The sequence below is a fragment of the Biomphalaria glabrata genome, chromosome 4 (assembly GCF_947242115.1).
Source record: "Biomphalaria glabrata chromosome 4, xgBioGlab47.1, whole genome shotgun sequence".
Classification (NCBI taxonomy): domain Eukaryota; kingdom Metazoa; phylum Mollusca; class Gastropoda; family Planorbidae; genus Biomphalaria; species Biomphalaria glabrata.
Window position 1 is genome coordinate 42,617,908 of NC_074714.1, and position 16,592 is coordinate 42,634,499.

At 32.9% G+C, this 16,592-nt stretch overlaps 2 protein-coding genes across 7 annotated transcripts; one reads left to right on the forward strand and one right to left on the reverse strand.

Annotated features, from left to right (window-relative positions):
- Positions 1-39: 39 nt before the first annotated feature.
- On the reverse strand, positions 40-3,414 carry LOC106065231 (guanine nucleotide-binding protein subunit beta-like protein 1). 5 transcript variants are annotated; one of them, XM_013224009.2, is made up of 4 exons: positions 3,275-3,414; positions 1,536-1,701; positions 1,250-1,412; positions 40-1,147 (listed from the first exon to the last, which is right to left on the reverse strand). In XM_013224009.2, the coding sequence occupies exons 2-4, from the start codon at positions 1,674-1,676 to the stop codon at positions 450-452; spliced, it is 1,002 nt and encodes a 333-aa protein (XP_013079463.2). In that variant the 5' UTR covers positions 1,677-1,701; positions 3,275-3,414; the 3' UTR covers positions 40-449. The 5 variants fall into 5 exon arrangements, with proteins under 5 accessions (XP_013079463.2, XP_013079465.2, XP_055882379.1 ...); XM_013224011.2 differs by lacking the exon at positions 3,275-3,414 and adding an exon at positions 3,132-3,165; XM_056026404.1 differs by lacking the exon at positions 3,275-3,414 and adding an exon at positions 2,922-3,100.
- Positions 3,243-15,543, forward strand: LOC106065230 (DNA-binding protein P3A2-like). Of its 2 annotated transcripts, none has more exons than XM_013224007.2 (10): positions 3,243-3,384; positions 6,721-6,919; positions 7,179-7,293; positions 7,542-7,680; positions 8,106-8,255; positions 8,364-8,513; positions 9,114-9,398; positions 13,254-13,446; positions 14,164-14,249; positions 14,910-15,543. In XM_013224007.2, the coding sequence occupies exons 1-10, from the start codon at positions 3,364-3,366 to the stop codon at positions 15,000-15,002; spliced, it is 1,431 nt and encodes a 476-aa protein (XP_013079461.1). In that variant the 5' UTR covers positions 3,243-3,363; the 3' UTR covers positions 15,003-15,543. The 2 variants fall into 2 exon arrangements, with proteins under 2 accessions (XP_013079461.1, XP_013079462.1); XM_013224008.2 differs by lacking the exon at positions 3,243-3,384 and adding an exon at positions 3,750-5,018.
- Positions 15,544-16,592: the final 1,049 nt, after the last annotated feature.

A 16,592-nucleotide genomic window follows, 5' to 3' on the forward strand; every position in this document is an offset into this window, starting at 1 on the left:
ACAATACATGTCATTAGCATTATTCGATTTCATCATTTTTTTATAAAAAAAAAATATGCAAAAGAGGTTTTATGCATGGATTGATGAACAATTTTTTAATAAAATAAAAGTGTAGAGTGTGTGTAGGCACAGCAGTGAGACATAGCATCTATTGACAGTTAATCACATTTAAAAGTAGGCTTTCTGCATTCTGGGAGAGTAAATATGACAATAACCTTACAAAATTATTGAGCCATGAATTAACAAGAAATCAAATGTAGGTATTTTGCATTTTTGAGAAACACTTGCAGTCAATGGTGTTCAAAATATATATCAAAATGTCCAGCCATTATCTGCAACCAGAACACAATCTTGAGGTCACTTAAGGTTGAATTTTCATTGCTCCACTTCATCTAAAGACTTAAGGGTCTCAAAATGGAAATAAGATGCATCTCCTAAACTTTATATACTCATGTATTGTAAATATTCCATACAGCAATGTAACCATCCTTGGAACCAGTTGCTAAATAGTTATTTGAAGCAAACGCTACACATTGCACAGAGCTTCTGTGAAATGTTAAGACAGCCAATGCTTTCATACTTTTTAAACTGAACAATCTACATCTTCCATCCCAACCGCCCACAGCTATGATTTTTCCATCTGCTCTCACAGATATGCTCCCCATACCAGGATTAAGCACTTTGACAGTTTTTTTATGAGTCAGCAGGAGGTTATCCACTTGCCACAATTTAAGTTGCTTGTCAACAGAACCAGTGATACATTTAATGGTGCCAGTGTCTATACCTGCCCAGCAGTCCATGCACATTATGCTTTCTTCATGAGCACTGATTTCTGTTAAAATTTCTCCTCTAAGAAGATCCCACATTGTCAATGTACCACTTTCATAAGCCACAAAAAGATATGGTGATGGTACTTTGTCAGCTTCACTTTTTATGCGCATACACATTCCATGTGATTTAGTGTCCTTGTGGTGCAGCCGAATGGGAGTGGACAAGTGGACAATGTGTGATGATTCAGGTAAAAGCTGCTCCAGACAATGTGTAGTTACTTGTCCCACACTATCACTTGGGACACTTAACAGATGTTGGTTGTTGAAGATGCAAATTGAACTATTGCAGAAAATCAAAGCTGCACAAGGGATCTCACCTGTTGTTTTTTTTTATTAAAAAGAATAATTATATTTAAGGATAAAAAAAAATAATTAATGAATATAAACTGTAAAATTAACTATAAAAATAGAAGTCTTACCAATCACAGTCCATTCTGGATCAGTTACACTCCAGAATTTGACAACACCATCTCGACCTTGACTAACAAGTTTCTCAGCTACACACATTAGCCAAATGATAGATTCTCCATGGGCCATTGTTGAAGACTCTGGTCTCCTTGTTACCCAATTCCATTTTATTACCTAAGTAAAAAAGAATACTGGTATTGCTGATATTTTAACACAAATAGTAAAATTAATTTAAAAAATACTCAAAAGTTAATAAATATAGTAACAACCTAAGATTAAAAGAGGATCTGTCTTTACCTTCCCGTCTTGGTGACCCGAATAAAGAGTTACTTCATATTCACCTAGAGCTCTGTGGGGGCTGAAGGCTAAGCTAGTCACTGGACTTGTGGTAGATAGCTCTATAACAGGTTCTGGTGGAGGCAATCTTCCACTACTCATTCTGAGGGGGGTGGGGATTTACTTGCTAAAAAAAAAATAGCAACAAAACACAAATAAAGGTTTAAACAAATCTAAATGCTTTTTAAAATAGCTATTGACATTGATTTATTTTTCCATAAATATAAATGAATTATTGATTTCTTCAAAACAATTTTTTAAATAAATTGGTACATCTAGTCAATCTAGAATAATTTTAGATCTATAGTAGGCCTATTCTATAGACTATAGATGATAATAGATCTAGTCTAGTAGATAGAGACATATTATTATAACTATCTACTGGTCAACAATTATTTTAAAAAAAAATGCCTAAACAACAAAGGCCTTATCCAGAGTATTAAAAATAATTTATATTAAGGATAAGTGGAGTTTTTTTTTTTTTTTCTCACATATCGGTATCTAAATCTAGATATATAAAAGTCGGAAGCATAGTTCTAGATTTAGACGTCTGTAACCGTAGTGTAGATTCGACTTACCAAAATGAAATAAACCGATTAAACGATACTGATTGATCATAGATAAATAGGCCCTATGAAATATTTATCCGAAACAATAGAATATATATAGTCTAAATCTAGACCTAGATTATTAGAAATAGATGTATCACGATATAGTAAAAAAAAAAGTTTCTGAAAATTCGAATTATAACACATTAATTAATTTATTTAGATCTATGGAAATAAAAAAAAAAATTGAAGGTACCGGTATCGTATATCTAAATAGATCTAGTAAACTACCGTAAGCCACCAGGTACAAGAAAATACCCAATACTCGAGGGAACTCCCTAGCTTTCAAGCCCTGTAGACGTGCACTATAATAGTCTCCACTGAATGTTTGGCTTGATTGAAAATAATGAAATACTTTTAGCATAATATTTTTTAAGTGGCTCAAGCGGTTCAATAATGTACATCTTTATTTTTTTTAAAAAAAGATAAAAATGGGGTGTTTTTCACTAACTGGTTTTGATTTTAAAATCTAGAACTATGTACACTTGATAATATGAAATTTATATAGATATATACGATATAGCCTTTGGTCAGTTTGGTAGATACTAAAGTCTAATAGCCTTAACTAAAGGATTTTAGTCATCATAGATGTAGATAAGTCCATAAATAATTAGACATGTACATGAAAGTACCTAAAATGTACTATTTAGCACTTTATTGGTTCTAAATATTTTTTTTTTTTAGTAAAATACATGTATTAGGATTATTGAACTATTTTTCAAACCCTAACAACTCTCACATCGTTATTCTCAAACGTGCGCAAGAATACACTTCTCTATAGTCTATTTTATAGGGTGAAAAAACTAATGTATGTGAGATTATGTACAATTTGAAATATTATTCTTTTATAGATCTCATTAATGAAAAAATATAAGATCTAGATAATAGAGATCCTAATGAAATATAAAACATCATTGTGTAAAAAAAAAATTGTCGTAGTATAAATAACCATGCTGTTCAAGTAGTCTAGATCTAAATCGTACTGCGCAGGCGCAGAACTTCACATGTTGACCTAGATCTTTATGGCTACTCGCTTCATGGTTTTATATTAATAAAATGGCGTCATTAATTAATGTTACTGCTTGATTGTACCTGTGTTGTATAGTTTAAAGTAGCGAAAGTCTTTGAACAGTAATTTGTTATTATTTATTGACCATACATATTCTTAACTGAACCACTGGATGAGGGAGACTGATAATCAGGTACATTTACAAATCTATTTCTTTAAAGCTTCTCGCGCAAGCTCGAAGCGCAGTCGCAGATAGCATATTGTTGAAAGTCTGTGCCTGCGCAGTGAGCATAGTTTCGTTACGTTGTTGACAATCGTTACGAGGTGCGCGAAAATATTAGCCTCAGCGAAAACGATAGCTACTACTTAGGGACATTTAAAATTACAAATAGCATATAACAATTAAATGAAGATCTAGACACTAGCACTAAAGGAAAGTGTATACATTATAGTATACAATATGGCGGACTCGTGCCTTGTCGTTTTCATTCCACACGACACGTCCTTCAACTTGAAAACTCGGGCCCATAAATAATAATAAGAAAGACCAACTCGGAACTCCCTTTGACTATGACATTGATCATTTGATGTCATCTGAATAATCATAGACCTGAATGTATTGCAGGCTTCCCAAGTCTAAGCAATATCCAGAGCTATAATATATAAATATAATATATATACTAGATCTAAATCTATATAGAGATCTAGATCATTACATGATTATGGAATAGATAGAACCCTTCTAAGATTTCTATTCTAAGTTCTAGTCTAGACCATGTCAAAGTCAAAATGTGATATCTTATAGTCTTAAGTCTATAACATAACTATATTCACTATAGACTCATAGAGTATAGACAGTGTCTATAGACATACTGAGTCATACTCACATAGACTTTATATTATATAAGTATAATATAGATCTAGACTAGAGATAAGTTTCGTATTACACTTTTAAGTAGACTTTAAAAATAGATCTAAATTATAGATAAAATCTATATTTTATGTTCTAGATCTAGATTCTAGTTTATATCTAATCTTATCTTGTCTATAATCTACTTAAAATTAATTATTAATATAGGATTTCTAGATTAGAATCTAGACTCTATAAATAATGTAAATTCTATATATAGTAGAGTCTATATCAGTTCTTTTCTAGTCAGTCTAGAATAGATTTTAGTCTGCCTAGACTAGTCACTAAGTCAGCCAACAAAAAATGTTCAGTCTGACAGAGACAGAGTAACACAGAATAAATAAAGTCAAAATAACACTAATCGTTTTTTCAGTTATATCTAACAATCTGCTGTCAAGATGAAGATTTTGTTATTGTAAATGTCTAGAAATCAACACCTGAGTATTATCAGTAGTGATGCAGAGTTCAAAGTGTTGGAGTTTTAGTAGTTCCCCTTTCAGACAGTGTTATCTATAGAGCAGAGATGATGTTAAAGTCAGCTGTTTCTTCGGCCAACTGTTAACAAGCAGGGTATCATGTGGCCAATTGCTTTTACTTTCCCCAACTAAGTCAGGTACCCATAGAGTTTGGTGGACTCACTCAGGAATGCTGAAATTCAAAATATCAATCTTCACAGAAATTCGAACCGCTTAACCACTCAACCATACTGAATAAGCATATGTTTGGTACAGGTTATGATGGCTACATTACTACAGCTGGATAAATGACTGCATGATTATAAATTTTATATATATATATATATATAGAGAGAGATTCTAACTGCCTAAGAAGAATGTCTCCATGGGCATGTTTCCTCATTATGTTCTCAAGCTTAAACCGTGCTCAGCCAAGCCTTTGTCACACAACAATAACAAGAGGTTTGGATTAGAACATAATCTTCATTTTTTGAAGAGTCCAGAAATATTTATATATAAATTTATATATATATAAAAGTTTATTGATCTATATGAATAGCTAGCAAAGTAATAGTTAGAACTACACTAAATGGCTGTGCAACTGCAATGTAAGAATGTGAACATGAAACAGAAGAATCAAACTTTTCCTCTAACTATACATATTTATCCAATTTCTCCTTTTCTGAACTCTTTCCATAACGTTTTTTGGCTTCAAACTTCCGTATCCACTTTTTTCCCCTCTAATTTTTCTAAATTTTGGGGATTTTCTTTAAATCCATCATTGTTTTCCATTGGTAGGTAGAAAAAAATGTTTACTTTTATTTTAGTATTTTATTATTTAGCTTGAGATAATATATATACATCTTTATGTTGCCTGCCAAAAAACTAAATTGCCTCAAAACAACAGCAACACTATTATTGGTTACAATATTTCTCAATTTTCCCTATTCCAGTATTTCAGGAGCTGATTCACTGACTCACTCACCAAAAATAGATATAAAAATATGAAAATGTAACCTTTTATTACATGCCATGCATGTGGAATAACTAAGCACTTTCACAATCTGAAAGGAAGTTGTCAATTTTTCCTTACTGGTTTACTGGTGTTGTTTTTTTTTAACATGAAAAGAAAAAAAGTATTCTTGTCAAAATAAACGACTTATCAGCTATGTCACAGTATAGCAATTTGGGTTACTGGGTTTCGTGAGTTAAAAGTGTGAGTGGGGGAGCATTAAAAACTATAGGCTTAAATAAGTTTTAAAACTTATTTTCTATGCTTTTTTGGACTGGTATAAGAGAAATGGAAGGGCATATATATGAGAGAGGCTTTGGGACATCTTGGAAATTTTAAACAAAGATATAATAATAAATGAGAAACTATCATTGAGCAAAGCCTGTGGGTAAATCTTATCTTATATAATACAGACGTTACTTCAAAAAAGAAGATGATTACTTCCTTCGCGACATGCATTTAGTCATGCATATTAACCAATGACTTAGATTCTGCCAAGTCACTGGTTTTCCTGGCTAGCCCAGGCAACCCATTCCATGCTCTAATAGCACTAGGGAAGAAGGAGTATTTGTACAAATTTGTCCTAGCATATGGGACGAGGAATGTGCCTTTATCTTTGTGTCTTTCAGAGTATTTTATTAAATTTTGTATTTGAAGATTATGGTTCAGTGTTTTATGTATAGTTGCTACTTTACTTTTGAGTCTTGTGGGTAAAGCTATAGATATCTCCCACATAAGTCCCCTCAAATTACTGTTAATTACTTGAACATTAAAATTATAAATAAAACATTAAATCTGGGTAGCATAGTTGATACATAACTTATAAAACAGTTATCTCTATTTACTACACTGTATCTTTAGGGAGGAAGTTAAAATAAATTGATAACAGACGACAATTTCCTGAAGCTGTTATATACATGTATTGTGTAAATAAAAAAAAATACTAAAAAAATGTGAGAACAATAATCTGTCTAGATTTAGCGAACCAGATCTTATTGCAGTCTTTTGTATAAAGGAAACAAAAGAGTGAAGGAAAAAAGAGCATTTGTTGTGTTATTGTGTTGAAAGGATTACAAACTCCCCATTGAAGTTAATTTTTTTGCATGTGTTTGTTACTAATAGAGCCTATTTTTAAAATTTAATATCTAATAGTTATCCAACAAAATGATGAACTCAGGGCTCGGCAATGGAGTTCATGGCTCCATGACAGGATCAATATCTCATATCAATCACAGCATGATGGATGATGATATGAGTGACAATCCTTCTTCACCAGAGAGTGCATTTGATGCCTCAGATCTTATGCACAGCTCCATGCACGATGAAGTCACAGCACAGTTAGCTGCAGCAGGTAGGCCTCAGTCAATAAAGTATTTAAAAGTCTTATTCTTTTTGTTACATCATGTTTTCCAGCTAGCAAGAATTGTTAGTGTAATTATTTATTAAGTCATTGTCTTCGATTTCAAAGATGAAAGATCACACAAACCCAGTTGTGACTTGCATACTTTGCAGAAAGTCTATTTAAGTTAGTCTAATTTAGATGTTTCTATATGGTGTAAAAGTGCAACTGATTATACATTCAGTTATACATTCTTTTTTGTTTTCTTCAGGTCCTGTTGGAATAGCTGCAGCTGCTGCCATAGCAACTGGAAAAAAGAAAGGTCATCCACATCAGTTTGAGACAAATCCATCCAGGAGAAAAAGACAGCAAACCAGATTGCTGAGGTTAGAACAGTATTTTTGTCTTGCTTTTCTAGCGAGTCCTGTGCACTGAAGTTGATTTTTAATTTCAGTAAAATGTCATTGATTTATATTGATTTTAATCATGTTTATTATAAAGTCTTACTGAGCACTTAAGAATGTCTATGTCGACAGTTTAAACCTAAATATCTCAGCGGTCTGTAGAAGTTTTAAAATGTTAGCAATATTTCAATCAGTATCTATTTTGTTTAAGGTTTTGTTTTCATTGACAGAAAGTTAAAGAATACAATAGAAGAGTATACTACCAGAGTTGGCCAGCAAGCTGTTGTCCTTTGCTGTACACCTGGTCGTACACCTGGCACCACCAGTTCCATGTACAAAGTATTTGGCTCACAGCCGTTAGAAAATGTGGTAAGTGTCTACAGAGATAGGTTTAAATTAGTACTCACTATTTTGTTTTCATTTCTTATTCTGTTCAAGTATTGATCTTCAAATGGCTATACATGACTTTTAGGGATGTATATAAACAGCACATCAATATTTCTGCCTAGTCAGGGGTCCTCATGTTTATTATTTTGAAGAACAGATTTGTTTCTGCTATTTTTATTATTAATATAAGGATGCACATTTAAAAGATTCTGTTGTTTATGTAAACCAACTGGAGCATGTAGCAATGGTCTTTGCATTTAGCCCAAATGTGCGTTAGTTGTGAAACCTAAACTGATTGAATAGGTAGAATATTGATTCTAGAATATAACTTAAATGAAGCAGGTCAATAAGTTAGTCAGATACTCCTGGTGTTTAAAAAAACAACATTTTATATTTTTTCGAATCAGATTCGAAGCTGTAGGAGTGCAGTTACACAAGAATTAGAAAATGCCTTGCAAGAGCAGGCTGCACACCATCAAGGAGACACAACACATCTGCATGAGTTACCTCCACTTGTTATAGATGGCATTCCTACTCCTATTGATAAAATGACACAGGTGATTCTCTTACCTTAGTGACAGATGATAATTAATGATTATTTTTCTTTTGTCATAATAATTATATGTTGTTGTTTTTTTTTAAATAATTAACTTGACTTTTTACAGGCCCAGCTCAGAAATTTCATTCCAGAAATGTTGAAGTATTCCACCTGTAGAAGTAAGCCAGGCTGGGGTAAGCCAGAATGTCGCCCTCCATGGTGGCCTGCTGATCTGCCTTGGGCTAATGTTAGAAGTGATGCCCGCAGTGATAAAAGGGTATGAATGATAACAAATAAATTTCTTTGTTAAATTGTACTTAATCATATTAAATGTTAAGAGGTTCCCTGTTTGTTTGTTTTTTGTTTTTTATTTTGTTTTTTTTTTTAGTTTGAAATAAATACATACAAGTTAAGTGACACATGAGGTCCAACTCAAATATATGCATGCCCATAATATGTAGCACATTTGGGTCTTGTTAGCCACATGACAGCTATAGATACTAGTTAATTATTCCAGTAATTCATGGAACACCTAATCAGGACTCACGGAATTTAGTTTAAGAAACACTGCCATCAATCAACAAAATTAACTTGTGGCCTGTGACAAAAGTTTCCGTTAAATATATCCATATAACTGTACTGAGCTTTATACAATAATATTTGACTGCACAGTTTTACAATACAAGTCAAAATCTTTAAGCAATTTGGCATTGCAGTTGTTGTTTTTTTTTCTACTGCTATTGATATTATTAAATAATTATACAAAATGAACAAACCATATAGTGTAAGCTTCTTTTGTTACAAAAAGAGACTTGACCTGTTTTTCAGTGTTTTTTTTTTTTTTATAAAAGATTAAAATTCAATTGTGTTTCACCAGGTATCATGGACAGAAGCTCTAAGGACAATAGTGAAAGACTGTTACAAACATCATGGCCGCGAAGATCTGCTTCATGTGTTCAGCGATGAATCAAGTACTTCAACACAGCAGACTAGTGCTCAGTTTGCTGGTACAATGCTTCAGACCATCAACAATCCTGATGGGACAGTGTCCATTATTCAACTTGACACAGGTCCATCTGGAAATTCTGTGTTTACATTGCCTGATGGAACTCAGGCCACAGTTGTTCATGCAGTCAGTGCTAGTCACCACATCAACATGACTGTAAGTTGCCAATACTTGTTTAAACATTCTGGTGTTTAGAATTGTCAAGATTAAACTATACAGTCTTCTTTCAGCAGATTAATACAAATAAACTAACCATTTCCATCTTAAGTAAAACTCTTTTCATTTGTCAGAATAAAAGTTAATTATTCCAAGACACAAAACACTTTAAAATTGTAAATAATTCTAATGAAAAAAATATTTGATACAATAACATTTACTATTTCCATTTTAAAAGTTAAGTTGATTATATTTCTATATTTCTAAGCAACTATAATAAGTAATACATTTATTTATTTACACATTTATGTTGTCAGTCCAGAGTGCATACCACATGATTTAGTTGCCATCCAACTAGTTGTGAAACGGTTAATAAACCTGACTATATTTTAATATTGCATGTAAAATATAATTAACTAGACATATGTTACCCGCGACCTGCGGGTCTTTATTTGCGCATTACTTTCGATATAGTCACTGAGAGTGTTTTGTAAACAATTAAACGAAATAATAATGTAATAAGTAAAGCGAATGTGTCAATGTAAAAATAGTGTGAATGAAGCTATCAAATCAAAATAGCTAATAGGCTTAAATCCATTTTTTTTTTAAATTAAAACATTTGCTTGTAGGCCTACATATATTTGATTAAAGTTTGAGATGAATAAACTAAATTTTGTATGTTCATGTGTATAAAGTATAAATTAGATCTTGAGGTAGACATAGATCTAAATCTACACTAATCTAGAGTTAAAAATTAGCTTTTATAGAGTTCATTCTGTGCTGCGCATGCGTGAACTTTTTTTCATGACTGAATATAGGCCTATCTCAACACAGCTACGCAGCTTTAGCGAAAAGCGAACGAATGTATTAAAAATGCTTTAGAAAAACAAATTTGAATGTTAATTTGATTAAAATATGAAATGAATGAACAATAATTTGTATGTTTATGTGTTAAAGCATAAAACTATCTTTGCGAAAAGAAGTTTTATCATCTTAGAGTTCAATAAGAGTTTTAGACCTAGGCCTAGGAATAGACTCAGTAGATGTGTTAATGTGTAACCATTTAGTAATGTCTAATGAAAGAATGTTCGCCAGGAAATCTGTAGTCACAGATATCAGGAACTAATTTATGTAAAAAATGCTTTTGAATAATCTAGTGGATTGGATTTAGATGTATGTTAAACGTAGCTAATGATCCTTTCACGCTATTTCTCTTTCGCTACGAAAATAAAATTAGTTTTGGGTTTACCCGAAGTCGATACATTCTTATCTATTAAAAACGAAAAGAACGATAGCTTTGTTATATGAATGGGATTATAAAGTGAACAATTAAACGAAATAATTTTTAGTACGCGATTCATGAATGAATATAGATCTAGGCTTATCTCAACTCGGCTTCGCAGCTTTCCTAAATGAATGTAGCTTTAGAAAACCAAATTTGAATGCTTATTTGATCAAAATATGAAATGAATGGACTTTAATTAATATGTTTATGTGTTAAAGTATAAAACTATCCGTGCGAAGAGAAGTTTTATCATCTTAGAGTTGAATTAGAGTTTTAGATCTAGGGATGGGATTATAAAGTAGACAATTAAACGAATTAATGTTTAGTACGCGATTCATTACGGTATTGTCTAATGAAAGAATGTTCGTCAGGAAATCTGTAGTCACAGATATAAGGAACTAATTTATGTAAAAATGCTTTTGAAACACAAAATTGAAGGTTAATTTTATTATATAATGAAATCAATGGACCTTCTTTTGTATTTTCATGTGTCAAAGTAAAAAACTATCTGCGCAAAGTGTATTTCTTAAAATTAGATCTAGGTCTAAATCCTTTCTATCTTTTCTTATGTCAACATTGTAGACATGGCCTAGATCCATAAAATACTATAGCTGTAATAGAGTCGGACAACTTTATTTTTTTTTAGGGTCTTAAGTTTGTTTTAGGGCTACAATACATACACTACGGTCTAAGTTGGTACCCAAGGAACATTCCTGCCTAGTTTTATCAAGATTGGTCAAGCGGTTTTGATGTCTATAAGTAACATACATCCATACATACATCACACATTCTACTTTATAATATAGATAATAATGTATGAGAATACACAATAGCTAAGTTTAACCCCAGCAGAAAGTAATAATAATAAATTTGTGTCATCTCAGTTTTAATGGCCCTCGTAGGGCAAAATGTCTATTAACTTTTTGTTATCTGTTTGCCCATCAAGCACGTTACAATCCCCAAAACCTTTAATCTGACTTGACTATCACTTGTGTCAAAACTCAAAATACTTGTTGTTAAAATTAAATTTCCAAATACTTTTTACATATACCAGTGATTCCCAAAGTGGTTTATATAGACCCCCACGGGTCTACGAAGACTTTCAAGGGGTCTACAAAGGTGAAAAAATAAATTGGAGGTCTATGAGTTGTCCACGGAGGTCTACAATAATACATTTCATTTAAGCCTAGCAAGTCGTGACTCTAATTTTTACATTCCATTAATGGTTAAAGCCCTGTGTGCTGCAAACTGCCTAAGGGTCGCTGGCTCCTTATTTTTCCTCAGGGTTGACCTACAAAACCTTTCCCTTGTTTGGGTATATATAGCTGCAAGGCAGCAGAGGTTTGAATCGGCACCGTTCTGGAGGTCATGTTTGAATTCAGTTTTCCTATTACTAGGTGGGTAGCCAGCCACGGCTAATGAGCCCTTCCTGCTCAAAACTTACTGTTTTTAGAGGACAGTTACTAGCCTTCGCCCCTTCTCCTGTTAGTGGAAACAGTTATGCGGATCCAATAATTGAGCCACACTCGAAAGATCAAGAAATACAAGAGAAACTGCTCTTTGTGAACATTTTTGCAATAGAATGAAAAATTAAAGACCAACATCTAGCAGAAATTGTATGATAAGACAAATTAATTATTTAATGTTTAAAGGACTACTTCATAGAACAACAAATTCCTATGTGAAACATAACATCTGTAGCAACGGATAATTAAAAAACAATTCCAGTGTGTTTGGTGATTTCAGTAATAAATATTAAATGCTATTTAGTTTGTTAAAATTTGAATTTTATCAATAAAAAAGATAGATCTCTATAAATTTTAACGTAGCTTTAAAGGACTTTTTTTAATATTCAATTCACTACAGTTAGAAATTAGTTTTTAAAAAAATGTTGATGAATTTGTAAATATGCAATACAAGTTAAGCAGGGGGTCTACCAAAAACCAGAAAACATGGCAAGGGGTCTATGAGACAAAAAAGTTTGGGAACCACTGACTGATTAAAAAGCTGTTTAGTCTAAAGTATAGTGATCTAGAAGATCTAATCAGTAAAAGTACCACAGCTACTTGACTTATGATCTTAAGTCATGCATGTTTGTTTTTCAAAACTAAGTATGCATTTGATTAACACATTAATATAAACATTTAAAAAAAATAATTTAAAAACAGTTAGTATTAGTTTAAAACTATCCACTTTCACTTGGTTGTGAGCTTGTTTGTGAAGTAATGTGTGATTGTGTTTCATCTGTCTGGCCTGCATATAGGCGTTTTTAACACTTTCTTTAAAAAATGTTTTTCACCTAAAAATACTTTCATATTTTTAAAACTACTTATACAATATATATTATATATATATACAATATATTTTTAAGCACTGATGACAGCTGTATAATGTTCAAGAATTGTTTGTCTATATAAATTCTGTAATTATTTCTATAAAACTAACTCATTCTTTTAAAGTAATTCGGTTGATATTCAGTAATTGTATGAAATGTTCTCATGATATCATGTTGACTTACTCTAAACAATAATTTAATGAAATAATCTAATTTTCTATTTAATTTTCTGCAGGAGGCCAACCAAGCTGTTCAAACCCTGGCTGAAGTAGCAGCTAGTCAACAAGAAGTGTCTGCTTCAGGTCAAGTCAATCCAGTCAGTGTTGAAATGTCTGATGGCCAGACCCTTCATCCGTTTACAACTGCTACCTTTAACCAAAATGGTCAGCTAATACTGTCAGGAGATGGGTCATTAGGCAGCTTACAAGGTATCATTCACAGTTTTTTCATGCCTTATAGTTTACCATTTCAGTCTATGAAATTTAATCTAGTCTTCAAAATTTAATCTAGTCTATGATATTTAATCTAGTGGTCATTAGTAAGCATACATCCTTTCAGATTGGAGAGAACACAAAAAATGACAAGATCCAAAGAAAGCTTTTCAATCAAAACAGAAGCGGTTTTTAAACTTCTGTTGTCTTTTTAGATTTGCAACAATTGTATAATGACTTAAAAAAAAGTGAGAACCACTTGAAAGTTATATGTATTTTTTTTTGTTCATCACCACTTTCACCTATCCCTTAGTCTTTTAAACTGTTGGGGGCACTACACAAGATTTGTTGACCATCCTTCTCCATTCCTCTTTGTCTTTTTGCCTTGGAAAGAATTTCATTCACTGACAGGCCTGTCCACTCTTTGATGTTGTCTTTATTCATGTCAATTTAAAAAAAAATAAATTTAAAGACTATAATTTGTGTGTGCCCATGTTGGCTAGCTTTCGCAAATGATGTGCCATGGTATTATAGGATCTGATTGAAAGAACATTTTGTGTTAGAGAGCCTAATTGCTATTAGGTGGGCCTTTGTTCAAAGTTTTAAAAGGAGAGTCTTATCCATGTCACTTAAATAAAGTTCATACGTAATTCTTCTTTTTATAAAAATTACAGATTTTTAGTAAAAACACAATAAAATTATTTTTTCTTTTAGGAATTGTGACTATTCCAGCATCAATGTATCAACAAATGACAGGATTAACTCTTCCAGACTCTGCACAAGGAAGCATACAACAAGTGGTAGGCTCACATATCATTGTATTGCTTTGTTAAAATAGTGGGCTGGCTTTGGTGGCTGTAGTTGTAATGCTTTATATCCTATTTGTAAGTGGTGAGAGTAAACAGCTTTCACATTGTCTTCTGTGGTGGTGACAAAGACCGTAGAATGCTTCTTGTTGGAGTCAACATTTCAAGATTTGGGTTTAACAGTCAAGCCCTGTTTCATTTTTTTTTTTACATTTTATTTTACTCTACATTTGAACCATTTTAACTCTGGCCATGTGGATTGATAGTTAATGAAGCCTACTCTTCATGCTACAAACAAGTAAAGAAATCCTCGTAGTGGATTGTACCCGCACACCAGTTTTTTATGGGGTTAGAACCTCAACAACATACAGTGGTGGTCTATTTTTGCTAATATTAGGATGTGGTGTGCTTTAATCTGTTGACCAAAAAAATTACCCCACATGGTTCCCAAATATATTGGTAAGTACTTCATCAGGCAAAAATAACACTAGCATCCCACCAGTAACAGCCTTTGGCCAGCCTTGCACCAGCTACCTACAGAAAATGTTAATGAAAGGGTTGCAACTTTTATGTGAAACTTGTACTTCAATAGCATTCTGTAAGTAACAGATTTGAAGTGGATTCCTTACAAATGTATTTTTTTGTTTCTTTCAGTTAACAATGGCTAGTGTTAGCAACCTGAAAACAGAAGTTCCTGAAGTGTTACAAGGAGTTGAGGTCACTAGTGCGGACCATCTGAATAACTAAACTTTCTCGCTACTAATAAAGGTCTCTTCCAATATTTGAGTCAAGCAAATTTGTATATAAACTTTACAACATACCACTTGTGTAGAACACGAATTTTTTTTTTTACACTCTTTTAAAAAGTCAATGGAATAGTTCTGTTTGGACAGGGGTTCTCAACCTGTGGGTCGCGACCCCTTGTGGGGTCGATTGACGATTTGTCAGGGGTCACCTAAGACCAATGAAAATATGGACTGTATTTTGTCTATTCTTCTATTTCTGTGTGTGTGTGGGGGGGGGGTCGCAGCAGAGTGGGGGATAGTAAAAACGGGTCGCCGAGCTTAAAAGGTTGAGAACCGCTGTGTTAGATGTGAAAGAGCTGGTGGCATCTTTCATCATCTCCTTTGTCTGACTAGTATTCTAATGAAAGCATCCAACTACCCCACACACTGAGCTGGACTTGTGATATTCTTGTCATTTTTGTTTTTGGAATGTTATTCCATGTAATTATTTGAAATCATCATGTTACATTTGTCTTTGTAATTAAAAGTGAATTTTTAACAAATTATGAAATAAGAGTTTGTTGTCTTTTTTGTCCAAACCTTTCATTCACTGGTAACAAAAACTTTCCTTATGTCTGTAGTGTTAAGTACTAATGTATTTCTTTCTGATGTTATCTCTTAAAATAGCTGATACAATTTCTGCTAGATGTTGGTCTTTGATTTTTCATTCTATGAGGGTTGGGTCATTGGAAAAAAAAAAAGGTTAAATGCGGATCAAACCTACAACATCGGAATTATTAGCGCAGAACTGAATTTAGCATCAGGAATTTCCAGACACCACCATATAGTGAAGCTGATAACAAGAGTGTCAAAACAGCTTGAGATCGGATCCTGCAAAGTGACTATTTGATAAGATAAATGTGCAAAGATGCCACCAAAAAAGTGTAGACTTTGAATGTCTGGCCTGCTCTTACATTTGATATTCATTAGTGAACTCTTTAGGAATCGGTCAGTCAGGATGGACTAGTTCCGGATAGAATCCCTGCGAGCTACCATTATTCTCAGGACAAAACGAGCCCCCATCTCCAAATCTTCTCTAGAAAAGGGGGACAACCCAAGAATAAATGGCGCCGCAGATGGGCAAGACCTAGGGGACAGTTGGAGAGACGCCTGAAGGAAGCCTTTGGTGGTTTGCCCCATCTAATGTTGGGAAACAGACACAGATGACAAACAGAACAGTTATAGGCGAGGGAGAATTCGTTTATAATAGCTGATTATAGTTAAGTTGATAAGCTATAGCCCATGACCAATTAGGGCACTTTAAAAACACCGAAAACAATTGATGTTGACTGTGAGAAAATTTGTTTTCCAATTCATTTTTTTTTTATTCTATATTTGAAATTATTTTGACATAAATATAGCACAAATGCGAAATAACATATTGTTGTAGACAAACTCCAAATGCACGATGCAACATTTTCATATTGGCAAAGATAAGACTATTAATTAGAATTAGGTGTTACGGGTACCGGTATTAAAGACATTTTCCAACTAAAATCTATTTGATTTCCAAGCATGACTTATTTAGACTTAAATCCTCCCGCACCGTTCG